The 24,079-nt window shown below is 35.8% G+C and overlaps 3 protein-coding genes across 5 annotated transcripts; 1 reads left to right on the forward strand and 2 right to left on the reverse strand.

The window, feature by feature from the left end:
- Positions 1-4,264: 4,264 nt before the first annotated feature.
- LOC116032594 (F-box/LRR-repeat protein 10) lies at positions 4,265-7,514 on the reverse strand. Its single transcript, XM_031275239.1, has 4 exons — positions 7,267-7,514; positions 6,972-7,177; positions 6,653-6,746; positions 4,265-5,971 (listed from the first exon to the last, which is right to left on the reverse strand). Exons 1-4 carry the CDS (start codon positions 7,450-7,452, stop codon positions 4,526-4,528), a joined length of 1,932 nt encoding a protein of 643 aa, XP_031131099.1. The 5' UTR covers positions 7,453-7,514; the 3' UTR covers positions 4,265-4,525.
- Positions 7,515-9,874: 2,360 nt separating this feature from the next.
- LOC116032049 (lysine histidine transporter-like 8) lies at positions 9,875-12,380 on the reverse strand. The gene is made up of 5 exons (XM_031274438.1): positions 11,967-12,380; positions 11,554-11,690; positions 11,032-11,474; positions 10,763-10,894; positions 9,875-10,615 (listed from the first exon to the last, which is right to left on the reverse strand). The coding sequence occupies exons 1-5, from the start codon at positions 12,245-12,247 to the stop codon at positions 10,121-10,123; spliced, it is 1,488 nt and encodes a 495-aa protein (XP_031130298.1). The 5' UTR covers positions 12,248-12,380; the 3' UTR covers positions 9,875-10,120.
- A 4,493-nt stretch (positions 12,381-16,873) lies between these two features.
- On the forward strand, positions 16,874-23,932 carry LOC116032008 (alanine--tRNA ligase, chloroplastic/mitochondrial). 3 transcript variants are annotated; one of them, XM_031274394.1, is made up of 14 exons: positions 16,874-17,087; positions 17,478-17,594; positions 17,683-17,885; positions 18,028-18,206; positions 18,751-18,829; positions 18,950-19,084; positions 19,335-19,484; positions 19,699-19,809; positions 19,918-20,835; positions 21,494-21,766; positions 21,907-22,116; positions 22,502-22,659; positions 22,996-23,346; positions 23,531-23,932. In XM_031274394.1, the coding sequence occupies exons 1-13, from the start codon at positions 16,973-16,975 to the stop codon at positions 23,321-23,323; spliced, it is 2,976 nt and encodes a 991-aa protein (XP_031130254.1). In that variant the 5' UTR covers positions 16,874-16,972; the 3' UTR covers positions 23,324-23,346; positions 23,531-23,932. The 3 variants fall into 3 exon arrangements, with proteins under 3 accessions (XP_031130254.1, XP_031130253.1, XP_031130255.1); XM_031274393.1 differs by having other exon boundaries at positions 23,534-23,920; XM_031274395.1 differs by lacking the exon at positions 16,874-17,087 and having other exon boundaries at positions 17,479-17,594; positions 17,688-17,885; positions 23,534-23,920.
- Positions 23,933-24,079: the final 147 nt, after the last annotated feature.

A 24,079-nucleotide genomic window follows, 5' to 3' on the forward strand; every position in this document is an offset into this window, starting at 1 on the left:
TAAATTAATTATTTTTCATTAATAGGAATATCAATTCGTATATACAAAAATTATTATTATTATTATTAAATATTAATTATTATGGAGTACTATTTATTAATATAATTATTAATTAATTAATATTTAATTTATATAATTATAATAATATAATTGCATATTATATTTCCAATGAAATATTAATATATTCATTTTATTTTTCCTAATGTTTTAATTTCCTTTTGAATATAATCATTTCCTTTTTCCTTTATAAAAAGAATTATTGATTGTCATTCATTTTTCCTTCATAAATTTTTTCGTAATATTTCATTTGTTGGTTAAAAAGAATAATAATTACCATATTACTAAAATGCCCCTACGTTTGGGCGGGAAATTTTGGAGGAGGATAATGCTTTTATATATAGTATAGATTTCATTCTCATAAGTAATAACCATTTTGATTCCAATGTTTGAACCAAACACACCCTTAATCATTTGTCATGGTGTCCATCTTCTTACTCATGTATTATTATATACGTAGTATATATTATTCATAAGATCCAATCAGATCCCTTCTCCATCTGTTTTTTGTTTTTTTTTCTTTTTAAACAAAAGATTTATATGTTAGTACTTAGTACCTACAAATTATTATTATTATTATTATTATTATTATTATGAATGAAGAACAGTAGATAATATAAACAAATTAATGTAATTAAAATATAGATTGATGAAATATTCACATGGTGAATAGTTAAAGTCAATATTAAAAAAATCAATATTCATTATGTCGTGAGTAAATTACTACATAAATATTTATAAAACATAGGAGATGGGAAGATATAGAGTACGTATTATATATGATTATATGGGACAAATTAAAGAACATGTACATGTGGAGTACGTGTGAGATGACAGGGCTAGACTAAGATGACGGACAGCAATGGCTGTCTTAGCTTTTTTTTTTAGCTAGCTTGCTAAGTGAATCGGTGGGAAATCATCATTAATTATTATAAGGATCATATCGAAGTTGATACTTGATAATATTAATAGATAGAGAACATAAACATATATATATATATATATATATATATATATATATATATATATATATACACGGTTCAAATGCGGTTGGGTGTTCCAGTGCGGTAGTGTGGTAAGAGGAGAGTTTTTGATTTTGTCAAAATCAACATTTAGGATTAACAATATTTAAAAAAATGCAGTGACAATTTGGTCATTTTTCATATGGGTCAAACTTAAGGTGCGTGATTTTTCTTCTTAAGGTGCGTATTTTTGTGTTTAAAGTGCGTTAGTAATTGAAACTTAAGTGCATGGTTTTCCTTTTTAAGGTGCACGACTTTATTTATTAATGTGTGTGTTTTTTGTGCTTAAGGTGCGTGATTTTTGAGCTTAAGGTGTGTTTAGTTGTTGAAACTTAAATGCGTCGATTTAAAGCTTTAGGTGCGTGATTTTTATTCTTAAGGTGTGTGGTTTGTGTGCTTAAGGTGCGTTGGCCTAAGATTTTAGGTACGTGATTTTCCTTCTTAAGTTGCTTTTTTTTTTTTTCAATTCAAAAACACAAACAATATTCTTTATAAGATTTTATCTACAAAGCCATGTTTATGTTAGTCCAGCTTAAGGTAAGTAGATTAGAAGCTTAAGGTGCATCAATTTAATTTTAAAAAAATAATAGATCACCGCACAACCGCATGAGAACCTTTTCCCATATATATATATATAAGTCTGCTCAAATGCGGCCGCAACTTCCCGTGTGGTCGGTGCGGTTTATACCACTAGTGTTAACAAAATACACCATTCAATGTCAGAAAATGCACAACAATGAAAATGCACAAAACACCCTTATAACTCCATTGTCCCTAATTGTACATTTTCGAACACTGTGTGGTGTATATTTTCATACTTAGTTGTGTGCTTTTTGGTGATGCGTGCGGCGTGCCTAATGGTGCACAGAGATAGAGGATAGAGGGGATATAATGGATAAAGTTCTATTACATGAACTTTCAAATCTTACAAGTAAAAAATGATAGTACACAACTCTAAGCTAGCTAAAGGGAATAGGAATGGGAGATGTTGATGTTGAGATAGATTCATATCTTGTTTTCCACGCTATAGCTTTTGATTCTTTTATTTTTGTTTTTGGTTTTATTGTTGATGATATTAAAGAAATAACATCCATGATAATTGATGTTAATTTCCGTTTTGTTAAACGATCTGCGAATCGTGTCGCCTACAGTGTTACTCGAAAAAATTGTTTCTATGTCAAATTGCAGGGAGTGATTGGACACCTCTCATATGTTTCTAGTTTATTATATTTGGTATGATTTAATGAATTAAATTTTTGTTTTCAGAGAAATAAGAAGACACATACTATTTCTCTAACATCCAATCAAGGTTTGTTAAAAATAAAAAATAAAAAAAAAAACACATCCAATCAAGGTTGGTAGACACGAGTGAAGTTGATTTCCTACGTGGCAAAACTGTCCTTTCGGAGTTTCCAAGGGCCACTTTAATCTTAACACGCAGTCTGCCAGCACATGCGGCGACTAGATGCCGATGGAATATGCGCCTCTCACCTCTCCCTGATGTATACATAATCTTATCCTCTCATCCATATTCAACAACTCAATATTCTTTTCTTTTTTTTTTTCTAAGGTCAAAGTATTGGCATCACTTATAATCTGTTTGGTTCGCTGTAAAATATTTGAAAGAAATAAAATTTAAATTCCATGAAAAATAAATTATCAAGAAAAGAGTTCATTATGTAGTTGGTAGAAAAGAAATTATTATGAATATAAATTTCATTATTTTATTGGGTTTAGAATAGTAAGGAATTATGAATATAAAGACTAATATGCTTTTAATAATAATAGTGATAATAAATTATATACATGTGTAATTAATAAACTTTGATGAGACGTCAAAGACCTTGTGGTCTAGTGACGCCAAGTTATCTGACTCTAATAGAGTCATATATCAATCTTTTGTTAGGATTTTGTTTTCCTTCACTTTTACGAAGTAGAATTCCAATGAAAAATATTTTTCATTCAGCCAAACAATATAAAACATCATTTTCCTCTACTTTTTAAAAAATATTTTCCATGAAAAATGTTTTTCATCCAACCAAGCACTCCCTTAACTTAATATAATGTCGGATATGATTAGTTCACACTAGTGTTCCGAGTGTATGGTGTTTTGGACTTGTAGCTGTAACTCTCTTTAATAATAAAAATAGATATTGTTAAATTCATTTCAATGCATGGAAATGAAAATAATCTGTAATAATAGATGTATATATGCATTATATAATATTGCATGTTAGATCAATCGAGCAGAATATATTTTTCTGTACAGTAAATCGAATTGGTAATTATTAAGCATGATATATATATATAATCTATCTGTCGCATTTGGCATATTATTTAGCACTTGCCCCTTGCTTGACACCTCCAAAGGAATCCACTCGTTTAGTCCTTGGCGGTCTTCTCGCTTTAGGCGACCCCAAGTCCTTCTCGCCCCTCTCCCAACTTCTTCTTGGTTAACTGCGAGGTCATCAGATTAGGTCGGGTATATACCTTTATCTATCAGTTATGATTCGTAGATGCTGAAGTGCAGTGGAAAATTTAATTTACCAATAATTATTGTTAATGAGAAATAAAACTTGATGAAATTGTTGCCTTTTAAATAAAGGACGGGGATACCCCTCACCTTCCCCGAATAATATATATATATATATATATATATATATATATATATATATATATATGTATATTAGGAATTAGGAGTAACATACACATTTACACACCTCCTGTGTTAATTGTCATGTGTTGATGTATTAACTGTGTTACATGTGTTAATTGCCATATGTATTTGTTTAAAGGAGTGTGATGTGCCAAATATATTGTGATTTAGTGGTACCCGATTTACACTCCCACATGAAAGCTATGAGTTTGACTGGAGATGGAGATTCCCTGTCCCAGCTAAATTTCTCCTGGGGACGGAAGAGTCAATAGTACTCAAAAAAAAATTTGTAAATTTATAAAATACATTTTTTTTTTAAAATTATACTAATTTGACACTTTTGACTATGAGTTTGACCGGGGATGGAGGTTCCCCGTCCCCGCTAAATTTCCCCGAGGACGGGGAGTATACTCCCATCGCCGGGGTGACTGCTGACGAAGGGGTAAAAGGCGTTTAGCTTGTTTGGACCAATACCAGGACCAATAGGCTTTATGCTGGACATTGTCATGTCCACTTCTCAAGTACAAACTAAAACAACCTCTTTTTTTCCTTTAATAAAAAGAATCTACATTTACAACCAAAATCGACCCCCCAATCACAGCTCCTTTTCAAATACATTTCCTTCTTCATTCAAACCTACACAACAGCAGACAAACAAAGCTGAGCATCCAATTCACTACAATCTACTCATAACTAGGAACACGAAAGCATGTTTTCAAAAAAAAAAAAAGGAACACAAAAGCATTATTATATTTACAGCAAATTTACAAACACACTGAAACTTCACATCTCACTCTAAGTTATCACCAGCATTTGCACCTTCTTCCATCTCTTCATCACTCTCATTATCTCCTTCAAGAAGCCACTGCTCCAGCTCATCAACTTCATCATAGTCATGCATGTACAGATCGTCAGAAGTATCCCATTGGTCGATACCCAACTCCTCCCCACGACATGTAACATGCACGTATGGCCTATTTCGGGCTACGTTATCCACCATATCCCTGTTTGCATTCCCACTAACTCCCAGCCATCTTAGTCTAGGGAAGTAAGGCTTCTTCAACCATTGGAATGAAAGTTGAGTTATGCCACCACAGTTATAAAGGTCCAATAGTCGTAAGCTACTTCCCTGCCACCCAACCTCCTCAAACTTCATTGAAGCTAACACCATAACTGAAGTATCACCTATCAAAGGACACTGCCGCACTCTAAGCTCAAATATAGGAATACGACTCTTCACAAGTGAAAGTATACCAGCATCAGAGAAGTTGGGAATGTTTGACAAGTCCAATTCTCTCAATTCCTGTTTGGAAGACCCTTCAAAGAGAAAAGAAATACATTTGTCTGTAAGTCTCTTGCATCCTCGCACAGACAATGAAACCAGAGAATTCATTACACCTTTTGAAAAGTAGGAAAATCCAGCATCACTTATATCAGAACCATCTATAAGCAAAACCTTCAACTTTGGAAGTGAACTGATGGCTCGAAGGGCTTCATCCCCAAGATTTCTACAGTCCCTTAAGTCAAGCATACTAAGATTTCTGTTGGACGCTAATCTTGCAACAGCATAGTTTGTCAAAAGATTACACCACCTTAAACTAGCATGTGTTAGGGTTAGGGAAGTTGCAGCAATGTCATGAAATACAAGATCTGTCAACAGTGGTCCATGTGACACCCTAAGCTTAAATAAATTAGCACATGAATGTAAAACTGTCTTGAACCCTGTATCTGTAACCTGACAGAAACCACCCAGACAAATACTTTCCATGCTTGAGCACCTGTCAGCCATAAGAAGAATCCCCAGATCATTAACTCTCTTGAAGTATGCAGGAAAAATCTCCTGGCTTCTTATCAAAGAGAGATGCTTTAGTTTTCCATGTGGGTTAATCTGTTGAAGTCCAGCATTTGTAAGGTCAAATGCCATTCTTGGTTCCATGATGGGTGAGTCTCGAAGATCCAAGTAGGTCAATAAGCATAGACTTCTAGATATTGTACTGATCATAGTGTCAGTAATATAGTCCACTGAAAGGCATAGCTTCTGTATTCCAGGCAATACAGATGGTTGGATATAATTCAGTGACTGTTGTGGAACCACAGGAGGACTAAGCAGTTCAGTCACCATTACTGAAGAAATGTACCCAATTTCCAGTGAAGAAAGAGTGACAGGGGCCAGAGCCCATACACGAGCAAAATTGTGGCGCAAGAATATAGAGACATCAAACATCAGGATCATTGTCTACAAAATAACACAACAGGATAAGAAAATAAAAAACTACTCAAAAATGCCAAATTTTCCTAGAGGAACATGAAAATACCACTCACTAAAACCTAATTTCTGGAGTAGCATTTGGAACTAAAGCATAAGACAAAAAAGACACCAAGACAAGTAAAATCTGCCAGTTCATCTATCTTTCTTTTAAAAAAGGTAAAAATTTAGGACCAAGAGCAAGTTGATCTCTCTCTAGTAGGGGGTATATATCAGTTGAGCCAGATTGAGAGCTACTAGGCTTATTTCAGATCTGCGTAGACTAAGTTTTAACTTAGCACAGGGCATTGCTCAGTACAGTTTAATGAGGTTCTTTTTTAGCATGTATTTTCTCTTTGTTGCCTGTTAATCTAGAATTTGATGACTTTTATACTGCTTCCATATAAAAGCTACCTCAGCAGCCACCCTTGTGTAGTGTGTGACAATGCATTGGTTGCTATATTTGTTTACCTATTTGAAATAAAACCTCAACCAAGTTCCATATGGAATAGTATTAACAGCACTGCTCATTTAAGAACTTCAGGCAATTCCTCTTTGTGGGAAGGACTAAAAAGAAGGATTTTTTTTAATAGAACATGTGATTTTTAGGTTGGGTAAATTTGTTATATCAAGAATATTCCTAAAAAAGCCATTTGTACAGTGAAGTCTTACTTCCAACTGAGTGCAACCACTGAGTAACTCCTCAAGATCAGATACATCAATTGATCTCCCTCTTTTGTCTGCCACTGAACTCAAATATAGAAACCTGAATAGCAGCATTCCAAAAACAAAGGTAACAACTAGTACACCCTAACATCAAACAGAGTAGCATTTCATGGACAGCATAACTTAGAAAAGCCCAATACAACCCATGACTAATTGATAAAGAAGGAAACCTTTTCAATTTCAGAAACAGATTCATAAAAGAAAATTATTTTAAAAAAAAAAAAGGCAGGAAAAAGATTACAAAGAGAAATGACGAAATAACTACCTGAGATCTGTGCAGCCACGACCGACTTGAGAAAGAAGCTTTCCACTAAAATCAGAGCAATTATGGAGGCAAAGCTCTTGCAAAGTCGGACGAAGAATGAAATCGAGGGAGGAATCGTCGAGGCGAGTGCAATCCAGCTTTAAGCTTCTAAGGTAAGGGTTGGGGGGCAACAATGGTCTCAGCATATCCGCGGAAGGAGCAATATCCTTAAGAAATTAAAGATTAATTAAGATTTGGAAATGAAGAAAATTTTAGGAAAATCAAGAAAAGAATGGCAGTTAGGAATTGAATTTACGAGAAGATGGAAGCTGGGAAGGAAAGAGAGGATGTGAGAGGCACAGGAGTAGAAGGTCTTGCAAGTGCATGCGATGGAGCGGATGGAAGGAACGTCTAGCTTCGTCATCATGGTAGCGAGGAGTGCAGACGGAAGACTATCCAGGGAGATCTCATTTTCCCGGCCTGATTCCGACGAGTTCGCCATTTCTTTCTCAGGAGCAGCCGCGAGCTATTTGACCTTTGTACGGCACAATAAGTGGGACATGCTCGTTCATTAAGATTAAGGTTGGAAAATTGCTGTTTTTTTTTTTTTTTTAAACAGTTTCTATTTTCTAGCTTACTTTAGACTAATTTTTAAGGGAGGGTTTGGTTGGAGTGAGAGAATTATAACAAAAGAAATTTTAATTTGATGGGAGAAGAATAATGTGTGAATAAAGTGATCTCTAATGTTTTGTTTAAATAAATAAAATTATTGACAATATATTTTATTGTATAAGTTTTGAATTTTAGTTTCATTTTTCACAAACACTAAAGTCTCGTTTGGTTCGCGGAAAATATTTGAAGGGAAGTGGAAGTGAAATTTCGTGGAAAAGTAGTTATCAGGAAGATAAATTCTATTGTTTGGTTGGATTTATAATGGTAAGAAATAATGCGTATAAAGACTTAAATGCCCCTATTATTATTATTATTATTATTATTATTATTAGCCTAAACGAGTAAAGTACAAGTTCACAACCTTTATTTCAATTTGGGGGCACAAATGCCCAATATTGAACAATATTGAACAATCCAATATACTGTTAATACAATTACGTTCAGGTAATTAGGTTTCTTCATTATTCACTCATTCTCGAAGCAGTCACCAGATCAGAGCCAAAGGAAAGAGGTGGACTCGCGACGTCGCGGCAAGCGGAGGCGCGGCGAGCGGAGGCGTAGAGCTGAGGCAGCAGAAGACAAGGTTGCGACTGGCTAGCTGGAGGAGGTACATCGTCGAATGGAGAAGAATAGGAAGAAACTGGAAGAGGAAGAAGAAAAGAACAAGGGTAAAATAGTCTTGACAACCCTATTTTTCTTTCCAACAGTACTGGAAAACAAAATCCTAAGGTGTAGTTTGGATATTGTTTTCCTCCCAAATGAAGAATTGAAGTTCCAATGGAAAACAAATTCCAGTGAACCAAACATAGGAAAAGAGCAATTCCTTTGATTTTGAGGAATCCACTTCCCATGGAATTCCACTTCCTGCGAACCAAACATGCCCTAATTTCATTATAGCAACACTGAATATCATTTTAATTATACTACAGTTTCATTTGATAATAAATAAGTTCTTTTTTTTTAGTTTCATTTTTTGACACACACTAATTTTACTATAACAACACAAAAATATCATTTGATAACCATGATCCATCTAGCATTGTGTAAATCATGGTTCACTATATAACGGCAAATTATACCGTGCACCACGGTGCACATAGCAATGTGCACCATGTACGTAAACGACGTCGTTTTAAGCATTATAAACTAACCTTTCCTTTTTTTGGAAATCACGTTTCCCGTTTCGGTCGATCTCTGTATTTATGTTATTCTAGGTAATCGTTTTGTGTATTCCATACAATCATTCTGTGTATTCTAGGAAACCGTTATGTGGATTCATGTTAGTAACACATGTTGTGATGTGTTTGTGCATTCGAATGTTTAGGATGATGTGTTCTGTGTATTTTGTGTCAATATTCTGTGTATTCATGTTATTAACACATGTTGTGATGTGTTTGTGCATTCGAATGTTAGGAGGATGAGTTCTGTGTATTTTGTGTCAATATTTTGTGTATTCTAGACAAACATTATGTGTATTCTAAGCAAACGTTCTGTATATTCTAGATAATGATTATGTGTATTATAGATAATGAATTCCCTGGAGTCATTCGCGTCCGCATCCACTAACATTAAAACGACGTCATTTTGAACCAGGGTGCACATCGTTATATGCACCATGGTCTACGATATAACGATTGCTATATAACAACTTAGATTGAGATCCCTGGGCATGGGTCATTTTGTTGGAACATGGGCTAAGTTGTAAAAGGGAAATACGATGCATGTCGGGCTGATAAATTTTCATTTGGGCTTCCTGAAAAACTATGACATTCATTTTCTCCAGTCTTCATCACCGTAACATGCAATTTTTCTTATATATTACGATTTACATAGTTGTGTAAATCATAAATAAAAAAATATATTTTTAATATATTAAATATATATTATTTATGTATTGAAAGTACGTTATTTGATAATATATAAAATAATATATCTTTAATATTTAAATAATTATTTTTAAATAATATAGTTTTAAATAAAATGTACTCCGTACCTTTTATTCGTGTTACGTTACATGAAATAATGTTTTACCGTAACAAAACATTCTTTCTTTCCTCAATTAATTATTGCTTCATTCGTGAGTTGGAATTCACTACGCACTGTACTCAATTTTCGTCACCCTCCACTAATTTTCCATCCACGTACACCATCCAGCAAGTGCCATAATAATTACTAAATGCGCTTTACTACACTCCACATAACACAATAATGCAATAACTAGTATCTATATATATATATATTGAAAAGAGTGCTCTCCATCAAAATTTCTTTTTGAAATTAAAATAGACATATGATTGTTATTTTTACATGCGTTGGGAAGTTACACACATTTTCCTCCATTTTTACATACTTTAATAATTGTGCATTTTAAAGTGGACATGGTCACTAATAGATGGTTACAATGTATGCCCCTTCAATTCTATGTAGCTACCACTCATACCTATGTATGTATGTATGCATACACATTAATAATTAACAATCCAACATGCATGCTTCAATTAAGGATTAAAAAAATTAGCGTGCAAGCCATTACCTATCAAATTCCACAATGTTGCAGTCGCCAATACCGTACACATCAACATGCCTAAACAACCTAGACCCATGTTGACGCACCACACTAAGCTGTAGGGACGAGGTTTTTTCATGGCAATCCACATAAAACATGGATAAGCCAAAGTAAGTGGCAGTGCGATGGAGCCAATGAAGCCTGCCAAACTTCCCAAGAACGGGAAAGCTACTGATACTAAGTAGGTCAATCCACCAAACAAAACTTTGAGACCTATTCGCACCCACTTTGGGCAGCTCATCTTTTTCTTGCTCAAGTATATTCTTTCCCAGTTGTCCAACACCGGCAATGCGTAGATTTGGTAGGTGCACAAGCAGGCAATGATGATGATCATGTATATCGCACCCATTAAGGATTTCGATATGTCATGTTGGTGGAACTTTTCAAATGCATTTAATATTCCTCCTTTTTGATATGATGTCGGCATCTGTATACATGCGATACAGTAGGTGTATTATGTATATAAACTTTAGTCCTTATTGGATCTTATATATATAATTAATTAATTGAATCATATATACAATATAAAAAAAAAGTCACAATATATATATATATAGATGGAGTATATAATTACCAGGTTGCCATAAGCCCAATACCCCGCAATGGCCAGCGGAAAATGACATAATGCTATGAGTAGATATGATGCAATTACTCCTCTCCACATGCGGCGGCGCAATGGAACTTTTGAATTTGAAGGCAATGTCCCCTAACAAGTGAGATCGATCCATCAGCCATCCAGTGGTACTAGTACAGACGTGATATATAGCTATATATTATTTCATGGATCACCGTATGTATAGTAGCTAGGCCGGCATGCATAGTATAGTATAGTATAGTACGCACCTGTATCTCTAGGATGATATTGTGACCTCTAAATGCAAGGGAGATGAGCGCAAGAGCATTTGCGATGTCCCGGAACCTGTCCAGCTTTGAAGTAGAAAGCTGAGGTGGATCGTAGGTAACTCCTTGCGGCGGCCTGCCTTTGGTGAGGGATAAAGTCCAGAGTATAGTACAGTAGGCAATACCCATGAGTGAACCGACGAGAGAAACCCAAGCCAAGGAATTCAAGTTGGGAAAGAAGAGGGCAATCAAGATGGCAATGCAAAGAAACACCAAGAACCATTCAGCGCCAGTAAGTCCTTTGTCGTGGCATTTGGGATCACCTCCGCACATGGTTTTGTAGAAGAGCTGAAGGCTCCCTCCCCCGTTGATTATTAGCAACACGCACGCCCCTCCCGATAAATACATTGTTGGGAATATAGCTGCCAACTTGCCCATTTTTCCACCTGCCACCCATTAATTTAATATTTAATCATAATTCGTCAATACTGTACAGACTGTACTCTGTTTTTTCTTTTTACTAACCAAAAGCTACAATTGCGAGATGGGTGTATCTGCTGAAGCGAGTCCCTGTGGTCGTCGATTCGTGAAGATCCACCAACAACCATATGGTATACAGTTGCCATACAAATAGCAACGACAGACAGATAATACCCCAAACCCTGCTTGATTGCAACATTAATATATATATGTAAGCAATAATAATATAATAATAATTAAAAGACCATAAAACATATATTGATTGACTGCAGTCAGAGTCAACCCTACATAGCTTGGATCTTCCTCTGTTAATATTAAACTGAAAAAGGAGTCATTCTTTTATTTATAATATAATTACACTGATCTGATCTATATATAGTATATGTATTGAGACTAATATATATATATATATATATATATATAATTGAGGTGAGGTGTGGGACATAATATATACATACCAACCAAGGGAGGTGAATGCAACTGGGAGAAGGAGGGCCTGGAGTCCAATTCCAGATGAGAGCATATGTGAGGTGATGGTGAAAAAGTTGCCATTTCTGGATTCGGTAATGGGGAGGCACGAATCTAGTGGAGCCAACTCCTTGTAGGACGGGTTTCTCTCCAAAGATGAATCTCCTTCCACGCTAATACCTCCAAAAGCCTGCACTTGTGCCGGCGTCTCATCCCCGATATCCACTGGAGCTATTCTCGTCAATGATCCAATCCTCTCACCATCTTCCATCCTTCCCTACTTTAATCACTTCAATTCGATCTTCTATTCTCTCTCTCTCTCTCTCCCTCTCTTTGTGTGCCTTCAATTTAATTTCCTTTTCTTCTTTAATTATGCTATACCCACCCGCATATATAGACCGCCAGATGTGTAGTGCAGTAGTGCAGTGCGTCAAATTCAAATCTCCAAATCAAGTCTTTTAAAAATAATTCTTTTTAAAAAAAAAAAAAAACAAAAGAAAAAATCTAATTTAGAAGAAGAAGATTGTTAGTTAGGTAAGGAATTGAAAATTTACTTTTAAAACTTATTCCGTTGTACATAAGTGCGTATTCTTCAATTTGGACTTGAAGTCATAATTAAATTAATTAGAATCATCTGATTTATCCTTTTTCTTAATTAATTCCCATTGAGTCAGGAACGCTGGCTGAGGTCAATTTCTGGAATTTGCTTTCCTTTACCGAGTAGTCCATGTTCAACAATGAACGGTACCTACCTACTATACGAGTCTACGACGCAAGCAATGTGACGTCATCATGTTTTTGCATTCGCTTACGCACTGTATGCATAATTAACAGCTGGCCTTAAATAGTTAAAGACATACTAAAGCGTGTAATTTAACAGTACGTACAGCACACAACTTTTAACACAGATTTTGAGATTTAATCTTTATTAATAAAAGAACAGCACTGTAGTAATTCATTACTTTTGACTTTGGAGATTTGTTAAGTGAGAAACAAGAACGATCGAGTCCGCGTGCAACACGCAAGTATATATGGATTCACATATTAAATTAATAAGGATAATTATCAAATAAGCCCTCTAACTATATTGATTTATGCAATTAAGCCCTTCAACTTAAAAAAGTTTCAATCAGAACTTCAAACTTACAAAAGAAAATGTAATTAGCAGTATTTTGCATGTTACCTTCAGGTAATCGATAAACTATTTGATGATTAGATTTTTCAAGCTAATGTGGCTTCCACATATTTTTTAAAAAATGATATATTATATTAAATTTAATTTTTAATTAGTAATAATAATAATCATAAATTAAAAATAAAAAAAATCTTCTAAATTTGTTCTTTATTCGCCGCCATCTCACTTTTACGACGACTGTCTACCGCTTACTCACCGCCCACCATTGCCATTTTCTGTCATCGCCCACCAAGAAGAAGGTCGCCACTGCCTTCTTCCAAATTTGGAAGAAGGCCAACACGACCTTTTTCTATACTAGAAGAATCAAGTCGTTAGAGATGCATGCAGCAATGGGGCCTCAAATCGTGCACAAAATCAAGATGAAGAGCCTATTATTTTTGGTATTGTGCCTTCAAATGTTGTTGTGAATGTGCAAGAAATCAGTGGCCTCAATGGCCAGAATTGAGTAGTTGAATAGCAGGTCTCCAGTGGTGGGAATATTGGCCAAACTCTGACGGTGAATATTGTTCTGGTGGTGGGACCTAGACAACCGGCGATGGATAGTGGTTCTCGTGACCCTTTTCTTTGATTGGTTCAACTTTGGTTTGCAGCAAGGTCAACAATCGGCAGTGTGTACCGATATGCCAGCCATCTATAAAATGGATAGGGTTGTATTATCCATCTTGATGATATATTCTTGATTATTGCATAAAGGGGATTTTCGCCTACCTATGGTTCTTGAGTTTATGAAGGATTTGCATTTGTATATTGTTAATGATTGGTGTACAACATTCATTATCATGTTTTGGATGATTCTTAGCCTCAATGAGAATTGGGTCAAGATTCCAAGTCACTCCTTGCATAAACCCGGTTTTTCCTATGAAAATGGGGGAAGTTGAGGGCTTTAGATATCTTGTGTGCTTGAAGAACTTGGAATTGATGCATGAGAGTGCTATAAATTCTTGTTCTAATCATTGTTTATTGATCACGAGAGTGACTCTGATCTTAGACTAGGATTCCTACATGCATCCCTTTTATCCCTTGGTTGTGTGATTTTTCTCCAATCCTTAGGTTGTGTTATGCATCTATAAGACAATACTTCCTAACTTGAGTCCTACTTATTTGTTTCGTGTTTATATCTTGTTAATATGTGTTTGTTCTACCTTTTAGGAATTGTTTAGCTTCTTATTGATTTTCTAGTGCTAATGCCTAGTTTTTGTGATTGCATACTACGTGTCATAACCCCCAATCTCCTAAGGACGACATTTCACACCTGTTTTTTTAGTGCTAATGACTCTGTTACTGTTAGAGCTATTAGGGTACAATTGATTGTGTCAGCTTTGACTTAACTGTACACCTATTCTGTTGGAGTTAGTTTAGGCCTAAGTCTCATTGTATTACCAGGACTCCTCTGTTGTTCTGAATACAATCACAAAACACTTTGGCTCAACTGTTACAATATAGTTTTCCTATTGAAGCACAAAAAGTCACTACGATACCCATACACTAAGTTTCGAACTTGTGACTTCCCATTTGAGAGAGTGAAAGTCACAATTATGTCGCTTGACCACAATTTCTTAGTTATTATAATTTGCATTATTTAATTTCTCTCTAGCTTTTTTAGGGTTTTTCCTGTTTTTGTCTTGGACTTTATTCTCTGGTTTGCTTTCATGTCTTGTTTTTCCGGTTATGCTATTTTGTTTTTCGCTCATTACGTTGCTGTTCTATGGATGTCATTACGATTGATGAGAGGTGTGTTGGGCTGACGTTGGAAGATGGGGAGATGGGGGGTATGGAAGCTCTTGATCGAGTTGTGTGAAGCGTATCAAAGTATGGAGCGATGGGACTTGGTGGGCCGTTTCCTTAAGGATCACACGATAAAGTTTGAGTATATGCAGCAGTTGTTAGCTTCCACTTGGTGCCCGGTCATGGGGGTGCATGTTCTGCTAGATATGACCAAGGTTTCAGTTCCGATTCAGAACTGCTGGTTCCGGTTCCTTATCCTTAAATGGCCAAATCGGAACCGAAACCTTATATTAAGGTTCTGGTTCTAATGGTGAATTTTTTAATTATTTTTACCCGTGATTTGGTTTTGTTTTGTTTTATTTTTTTGTTTTTTTTTAATATTTTTTTATATTTTTAAGAATGTCCGTGAGTTGAGTTTTATTTATTTATTTTTAGTTTTGTATTTTATTTTTAAATGTCTTGTTTTAAAATAGGTGAGCTCCAATTTGGTTGATATATAAATATAATAGAGGTAAATTGAAAACTTTCAGTTCAAACCATGGATGATTGTGTATTTGTGTTGCTAAGTAATAAGTATACAAGTACAATAGCTGGAACAAGATCAATGAAAATGTTGTACACCAATCTCATATATTATTGACTACTCAATCCTTATAAATCTAGAATACATTGGCTATAATAATATAATATGCATTTGAAATATGCTGTTGAGATCCAAATCGCCATTCATGATGTTACTTCCCCGTGTTCATCAATTGCTTTCTGCTAAACTTTAATGTTAAACTAAAAAAAAAAGACTAATTGTGGACTTACACTTAATTTTACCAAGATTAAGTTGCCTACGTATCTTATTGAAACTTCAATAAGAATCAAAGCCTACGTCGTTCTCTTGCCTTTTTTTAAGAGTAAGTTTGTTCCCATTCGGTTGTAGTAGTGGTTGGGTCATCGGAAAAGAAATCATTGATGATGCTTGATTTATCTTTTTCTTGTGCTCTAAGTTTTGCCAATCCCAATCGGTTGTCCAAAAATTTATTTCGCAATAATAGATGAAATAGGAAAAAAATTTCATGGTCTTTCCACCACTGCAAAACATCAAGATCACTATCATTATCGAACAATACAAAATCAGTATTTAAATATATTTTTGCCCTCCGTTGTTTATTAAAAAAAATGCAGGTAAAAGGTGAACGAAAGTCTCCTTCGTTGCAGCCAGCGCCGTCCTCCGTCATTGACGTCTCTGCTGTGTCCGGTCTCGCCGCCACCCAGCCTCCATCATCTCCGAGACTGCCACCACTCCTGACCTGGCCACCGTCTTGGTGTCCCGGCATCCAAGCAATTCTCCTTCTCCTCGCCTAGCCAGTCAAACTCCACCATCATCATCATCGTCCATCAAGATTCTTGACGGAGAAAACCAGACGAAACTTGTGGTGCTGTCGGAGAGGGGAGAGGCCGCATGCAAGGAATTTGGGTATCGACATTGGGAATTATAGGTTGAGGTTGGATTTAAGTGAAACCCTTTTGGAACTAAGAATTTTTCATGAGTGTGAAAATTGAAGGAGATTCTTGTGACAAGGTTAGAGTCAAGAATTGTGTTAGGCTAGTCAAGGCTAATCAGTCTAATTATGAGATGTAGCTTTAGTTTTGCATATTTTGAGTGAAGGAAGAAAAAGTGTTGCTGTTGTCGAATAAGGAGAGTAGCAAATGGAAGAAAGAGGAAGACATGTGTTAGGAAGAAAAAGTGAAGGAAATGAAATAAAATGTGATAAGCGTCCACATCAGCTAGGTAATAGGATGGAAGGACGGGGAATAATTGCACATTTTTTTTAGATCAAATGAGCTGATTGCACTATCGTGTTACATTTGGTGGTCAATTTGACTCTTATTTAAAAAAAAATAAAAAAAATTCTAAAACTCAATTGCTTAGGTTATTTTTTAACATTTTCTTTAGCCTCGCAAGTCAGTCGTGGTCTGTGGATGTCCTCAAACGAGAAGGCTTATCTAGATTTAGATGCCAATGTACATAACCACCAAACTGAAACAGCAGGAACTCCACTGTGCGGCGGGAGAGGAGCCGTCATGGCCAGCCTGAAGCTCCCTTACTACTATCTTCAAAATGCCCGCGAATCGAATTCCATGCTCTCTTTTCCCACTACAGTCATAAGCACAAAATTTTCTCTTCCATTTGCCACGGGTAATTCTCTACAATCTGATCTGGAGCCTATGTACTTATTCCCACTTATGTATCTATTTACATATGCGTATCTTCAGACAGTGAGGGTTTCGTTCATGGAAGAACGCATTTAAGAATTGAATTTCTACGGAGTACTATTTCATTCTATGTTTTGCTACACTGAAGTTTTTGTGTGTTTATATATATACACATATATATGAACTGAGAACCATTGGTTAAACATAACGGAGTGCACATTAATCACTATGAGTTTCATGTTTCATGGGTTCATCAAAAACATCATAGTTCAATGTTCTAACAGCCATTTTTGTTTATATTATAATTTTTACCTTTCTCAAAAAAATATCATTAAAATGTAGTAGTAGATTAAAGCTGTTACCATAAATACAGGTTATAGGGATTGTGCAAGCTCGGTAATTAGCACTGTTTCTCTAATTTACCATAGTGGCTTGTACTGCCGGTGGTCTAATACAAAGAGAGTAAGGGGAGAATGGTTCACTACAAGAGGTACATTGGGTTTCTTGTTTACAGTGAATAGGAAATTAGTTATGCTGTATATACACACAAATTTGTTGGACCTTATTTTCAATTTCAGCACAGCCCATGGCTGAGGAACTATTAGAAGATATTTCCGTGGATCTTCCAACCAGTGGCAACTCTATACGCCAGAGATTCCTCAACTTCTATGCTGCTAGAGGTCACAAGGTGCTTCCAAGTTCGTCTCTTGTGCCAGATGATCCTACTGTTCTATTGACAATTGCAGGAATGCTTCAGTTCAAGCCCATCTTCCTTGGGAAGGTGACATTTCACTTATTTTTTCCCCAGATTCTGCATGATGCAGAAGCCTTGCACACTGACACCTTACAATATATATATATATATATATATATATATATATAGCTTTTTTTGAGTTTAACAGTTTTGATTCTTTCTCCTTTAGGCACCAAGGGAAGTGCCTTGTGCCGCTACCTCTCAAAGATGCATACGTACAAATGACATTGAGAATGTGGGTCGAACTTCTAGACACCATACCTTCTTTGAAATGCTTGGGAATTTTAGTTTTGGAGATTATTTCAAGGAGGAAGCAATCCGATGGGCCTGGGAGCTTTCAATATCAGAGTATGAGCTTAATATAAAGTTAATCCATTTTCTACTTAATTGGAATGAAAGAATATTAGCTCTCTTTGTGTCAGAAAGAAGATAGCTTTTTCTCTGGCCTAAATGGCTGTAGCTAATCCCCATTTTTTTTATTAGCATGGTGCATGGTTGATCACCTTAATGTCTTTACTGTGTGCCAAGTTTCACATCGATGGACTCAAAAGAGAAAATGCATATTTCTGCTTGTGTGTTCTCAATGAAAAATGCCAATCTGAAGGAGAAGCAGCCTTGCAACAATCCTTGACCTCCGGGTTATCTTGAGGAAAAGAATTTTATATAATGTGATATATTGACAGGCTCTCAATATGATTTCACTACTTGTGTCATGAGTCTTCTTCCATTTTGTATCTGCCCCTTTGTCTTGTTTTTTTTAGAAGGTTTGGGTATTGACTAGTGGTAAATTTAAGTCTTTGCTTTTTCCAAGTTATGCTGCATATATGGATCAACATATATTCAATTGTCTAAGTAAATATAGATTAATTAATTCTTATATGGTTGCTTATAGATATGGACTCGCAGCTGATAGATTATGGATTAGTGTTTATGAAGACGATGATGAAACTTTTGCAATATGGCACAATGTGGTAAAGAAGAGATTTAGTTTTTCATGAATAATATGGAGAACTCATGAAAGATGAAATATTAGTTAGAATAGAAAGAATGCATGGACATAATTTTAACTTTCAGTTTGGTTCTTCCCTCAGATAGGCGTTCCTGAAGATCGAATAAAAAGACTAGGTGAAGAGGACAACTTTTGGACCAGTGGAATAACTGGTCCTTGTGGTCCATGCTCTGAAATTTATTATGATTTCCATCCTGAGAGGGGATCTGAAGATGCTGTAAGTAGTGTGATCTTTAAAAAAAAAAATCCATTTTTTTTAATTTTCTTTTCAATTTTAGTGTCATTTCTTATTCTCTCTCTAGGTGGAGACAGTCCTGAGAATTTTCTTCTCTTCCACTCTCCTTTTTAAGAATAGGCTATAATTTATTGCTGTCTGTCCTTTCCCTACTGAGGATTCTGTGGTTGGCATAGCTGGACCCAAACCTGAACATGTTGCATTAATTTCTCTTTGTGCTGACTGATACCAGGATCTTGGAGATGACTCAAGATTTATAGAGTTCTACAACCTTGTATTTATGCAATACAACAAAAAAGATGACGGTTCACTCGAACCTTTAAAACAAAAGAACATAGATACGGGACTTGGCTTGGAGAGGATGGCTCGCATTCTGCAGAAGGTAGTTATGATACAGCTATTTCTATGCCAATGTGATGATATATTTGATCTAAGGAACTTTTCTTCAATGATTTTCCTGAGTTGATGAAAAATCATTTTTCTTGATATACTCAGGAATGTTTAACTTCAATATATATATATATATATATATATATATATATATATATATATATATATATATATATATTTACATGTTTTCTTGGTTTCTTACTCAGGTACCAAACAATTATGAGACTGACGTAATCTTTCCCATCATAGAGAAGGCTTCAGAATTGGCAAATGTCTCATATGCACTTGCAGATGAACCTACAAAAACCAAGCTTAAAGTTAGTTATTTTTAAGGGATTGTGACATTTAGATGTGTTCTTACCTGTCTGACTTAAAAGCTTTTTAAAACTCTCAACTCTGTCTTTAATATTTTTAACAACTTTCAGGTCATTGGGGACCACATGCGTGCAATTGTATTTTTAATATCAGATGGAGTTGTCCCATCAAATATTGGAAGAGGATATGTGGCTCGGCGTCTCATTAGAAGGGCTGTTCGAACTGGCAGGTTGCTTGGTATAAAAGGTGATGGGACAGGCAACGTTGAAGGAGCTTTTTTGCCAATCCTAGCTGAGAAAGTAATAGAGTTAAGCACCCAAATAGATCCTGATCTGAAGATAAAATCGTCTCGTATTGTTGACGAATTAAAAAGAGAGGAACTTCGTTTTGTACTCACACTAGAAAGGGGAGAAAAGCTTCTTGAGCAGATGTTAGCAGATGCAGTATCAAATTCTCAAGGAACTGGAAATGTTCCCTGTATATCTGGCAAGGATGCATTTCTTTTGTATGACACATATGGATTTCCAGTGGAGATAACCAATGAAGTTGCTAATGAACTTGGTGTTGGTGTAGATATGAAAAGCTTTGATACAGAAATGGAGAAACAAAGACGCCAATCTCAAGCTGCACATAATACTGTAAAACTCATGGTTGAAAATGGTGCAAATCTAACAGAGAGTGTTCCTGATACTGAATTTCTTGGTTATAATACCCTTTCTGCCAAGGCAGTGGTTGAGGGTTTGCTGGTAAGGGGCAGTCCTGTGTCATGTGTCTCTGAAGGAAGTGAAGTGGACATTTTTCTTGACAAAACCCCATTTTATGCTGAATCAGGAGGTCAAATTGGAGATCGTGGTTACCTGTATGTCATGGAGGACGGAAACCATCCAAAAGCTGTCATAGAAATTAAAGATGTCCAGAAATCTCTTGATAGCGTATTTGTACACAAAGGAACTATTACGGAAGGTACAGTGGAGGTTGGTGGAGAAGTAGAAGCTGCAGTAGATGCAAAGCTAAGACAGGGAGCTAAGGTACTGGCATATGTAATGTATAATATGCATCTATTAGCGAATGGAAATATTGGTATAACATATCTTCTGGACTCTCAGATTGAGAGTAGACAGTCATGAGTGTAGTTGGTGATACCATCTGTACTAGCTTATTTCTAGGTGCCTTAATTCTTGTTGAGAAGATACTTTTATTAATCCTAATAAAAAAATGTGTATAATGGCATACACTCAGACACACACAGGGCTTCATGTAGGCTAACCACATTAGCAAAACCCTACTAGGATTCATATTACATTTAACACTCCCCCCCTCAAGCAGGAGCATAGATATTGATAGTGTCTAGCTTGTTACAGCTAAACTCAATCCTATTGCTATTGAGTCCTTTTGTAAATAAATCTGCCAACTAATCTCCACTGTGTACATACAACGTAGAAATTGTTCCTAATTTAATCTTTTCTAAAATGAAATGACAATCCGCCTCAATGTGTTTGGTCTGCTCATGGAACACTGGATTATTAGAAATATGAATGTATGTATGTTTTAACAATTCTTGTTACAAGGATTCCAATTATATTTAACAATTTCTATTAATTTAATATGTTTGTTTTGATTTTTGTTTTCAAGCATTTTTTCATCAAATTTGAAACATTTCACTCTTCTAGCATGTTCTCTTTTCAGGTTCATCATACTGCTACTCATTTGCTCCAATCAGCTCTTAAAAGAGTAATAGGCCAGGAAACATCTCAGGCTGGCTCATTGGTGGCTTTTGACCGTCTTAGGTTTGATTTCAACTTCCATAGACCTTTACAAGACAATGAGCTCATGGAAATTGAAAGACTAATCAACACATGGATTGGAGAAGCAATATTTTTGGAAACCAAAGTCATGTCCTTGACTGATGCAAAAAGAGCTGGAGCTATTGCTATGTTTGGAGAAAAATATGGAGAACAGGTTGAAAATATTATCCCTATATATATCTCAACAACACAGTAAACCATTTATTTAATTGATTTCTCTCTCTTTGTTGTCTGCGGGCTTACACAGGTCCATGCTTCTAGTCTTATGTACCTTCATTATATGATGATCTACAGGTGCGCGTGGTCGACGTCCCTGGTGTGTCAATGGAATTATGTGGTGGCACTCATGTCAGTAATACTTCTGAAATACGTGGCTTCAAAATAATTTCTGAACAGGGAATTGCATCTGGAACCAGGCGCATTGAAGCCGTTGCTGGTGATGCTTTTATAGAGTATGTCGTTGCCAGAGATAACTATATGAAGCAGCTATGTTCCTCTCTCAAAGTATGGAATACCATAGATGGCTTTTTTTTTTCTTCAGGATTTCTCTGCTTCTCTCCCTACCCCACAACCTTTTCTCTTCTTGTCTGAAAATGATGCTTTTCCTTTATACTTATATTCAATTATTCATTACCATTTGTGTAAGATTTTTCTTTTTCTTGACGTGTTGGGTTTTTCATATGGCATTGCCTCTTTCTCTAGCCCAACTGCAGGATGATCTTAACTATTATTCAGACATCCTCCTAGTAGCTACTACTACCATGAATCATCAAAATTCAAGAAGCATACGAATTTTTAAAAAAAACATAACATTTGAACTAGCATTAAAGACTTTTTTTTTTTTTTTTTTTTTTTTTNTTTTTTTTTTTTTTTTTTTTTTTTTCCAAAGGTTAAAGCAGAAGAAGTTCCAACCAGGGTGGAAGCTCTTATGGGAGAGTTACGCGCTGCAAGAAATGAAGTTTCAGCTGCACGTGCAAAAGCTGCTATCTACAAAGCATCAGCAGTTGCTAACAGGGCATTTACCGTTGGAACTTCAAAAAAGATTAGGTAACTATGTTGCAATAGAAGTACAAGCTAAAAAATATATTCTCTAGCTATCCAGCTTCTTATACAGAGTATAAAGATCAGTGACCCAATTATGTTAAAATTAATCTTACCCCTTTTTCCTTTGCCTTGATCCTCCATAACTCACAAAGGTACACAAAATAATAGGAAATATTACAGGCATGAAAAACTAGCAAACATTGATATGTCTGTCTGTTTTTATTCTCCAAGTAGTGACATTCATTCAATCTGTAGAGCCATAAAGCACCATAGCAGACAAACAAGCAGACTTCATATTATTTATATATTGTTACAGTCCTCAAGAAGTCTGTTTTGCAGGATGGTAGTTGAGTGCATGGAAGATATTGATGCAGATTCTCTTAAGAGTGCTGCAGAATATTTGGTAGATTTCTTACAAGATCCAGCTGCCGTGATCCTAGGCTCATGCCCTAGTGAAGAGAAGGTCAGTCTGGTTGTTGCTTTAACCCCGGGAGTAGTAGATCTTGGAATTAAAGCAGGTGAAATAATAAAGCCTATAGCTAAATTGTGTGGTGGAGGAGGGGGCGGCAGACCTAATTTTGCACAGGCAGGTGGAAAGAAGCCAGAGAATTTGGTGGGTGCGCTGGAAGAAGCTAGAAAAGACATAACAAGGCAGCTTGAAAAATGAGAGTAGAAGTATCCACATTCATGGTATGGGATGCCTTCTCTCTGTCTCTCTCTCTAGTTCCTGCTTTTCATTTAGCAATTTGTTCATAGCATGTTAACTTAAGCCAGGTAGTGCCTTCCATAGACTCCCTCCCTCTCAGTATAATCTTTCTGTTCATTCTTGTATTATTTTGCTGTCTTTTTACTTAGTACTGTGGTTGGTGTTTAGCAGGAGGATGAAGATGATTGCGATTCCAATACTACTAATCTGAACTGAACTGACGTTTAAGATAAATGGAACGCAAAAAGCAAATGATAATAGTGGTGGTGGTGGTGGATGGAATCAGGGAATAGGTAGGTTATAGGTAGGTAGCCGACGTTGCGCATCACCGATGGAGGTGTAGCCCTTTTCTTAGTATCCTGAATCTGTTGGCGGGGCTTCATGTAAAATCTTGTACATGATATTATTATTATTATTATTGCAAATATGCTTAAACCGAAACACAAATTAACGCAGCCAGCCAGCGCGCTAGTATTTATTTCAGCAGTAGGGGTGGTGTTTATCAAGTATTGTATTGTATCGTATACATAATTAATAATTAATTAGTTGCAAACCATATGTGTCAATGTGCACAACATATCTCGGAGTATTTTGCTATAGTCTCATACTCTCACTCTGGGCGGTCTGGTCTCCCAAGTATCTCTCTACCATCCATCATCATATACTGAACTGCATCTTCTCCCACTTGAGAAATACATGCCCATTTTGAACCCTTGN

Source organism: Ipomoea triloba, chromosome 10 (assembly GCF_003576645.1).
Source record: "Ipomoea triloba cultivar NCNSP0323 chromosome 10, ASM357664v1".
In the NCBI taxonomy this organism is placed as follows: Eukaryota; Viridiplantae; Streptophyta; class Magnoliopsida; order Solanales; family Convolvulaceae; genus Ipomoea; species Ipomoea triloba.

Excerpts from the sequence above, each read along its gene's own strand:
- LOC116032049 (XM_031274438.1), bottom strand. The coding sequence starts at position 12,247 with ATGGAAGATGGTGAGAGGATTGGATCATTGACGAGAATAGCTCCAGTG. Across the intron at positions 10,895-11,031 it reads ATATCATCCTAGAGATACAG|GGGACATTGCCTTCAAATTC; the intron begins GTGCGTACTATA and ends CTCACTTGTTAG. Across the intron at positions 10,616-10,762 it reads ATTGGGCTTATGGCAACCTG|ATGCCGACATCATATCAAAA; the intron begins GTAATTATATAC and ends GCATGTATACAG.
- LOC116032008 (XM_031274394.1), top strand. The coding sequence starts at position 16,973 with ATGGCCAGCCTGAAGCTCCCTTACTACTATCTTCAAAATGCCCGCGAA. Across the intron at positions 17,088-17,477 it reads TTCTCTTCCATTTGCCACGG|GTTATAGGGATTGTGCAAGC; the intron begins GTAATTCTCTAC and ends CCATAAATACAG. Across the intron at positions 17,595-17,682 it reads AGAATGGTTCACTACAAGAG|CACAGCCCATGGCTGAGGAA; the intron begins GTACATTGGGTT and ends TTTCAATTTCAG.
- LOC116032594 (XM_031275239.1), bottom strand. The coding sequence starts at position 7,452 with ATGGCGAACTCGTCGGAATCAGGCCGGGAAAATGAGATCTCCCTGGAT. Across the intron at positions 7,178-7,266 it reads TTCCCAGCTTCCATCTTCTC|GATATTGCTCCTTCCGCGGA; the intron begins GTAAATTCAATT and ends TAATTTCTTAAG. Across the intron at positions 6,747-6,971 it reads CGTGGCTGCACAGATCTCAG|GTTTCTATATTTGAGTTCAG; the intron begins GTAGTTATTTCG and ends GCTGCTATTCAG.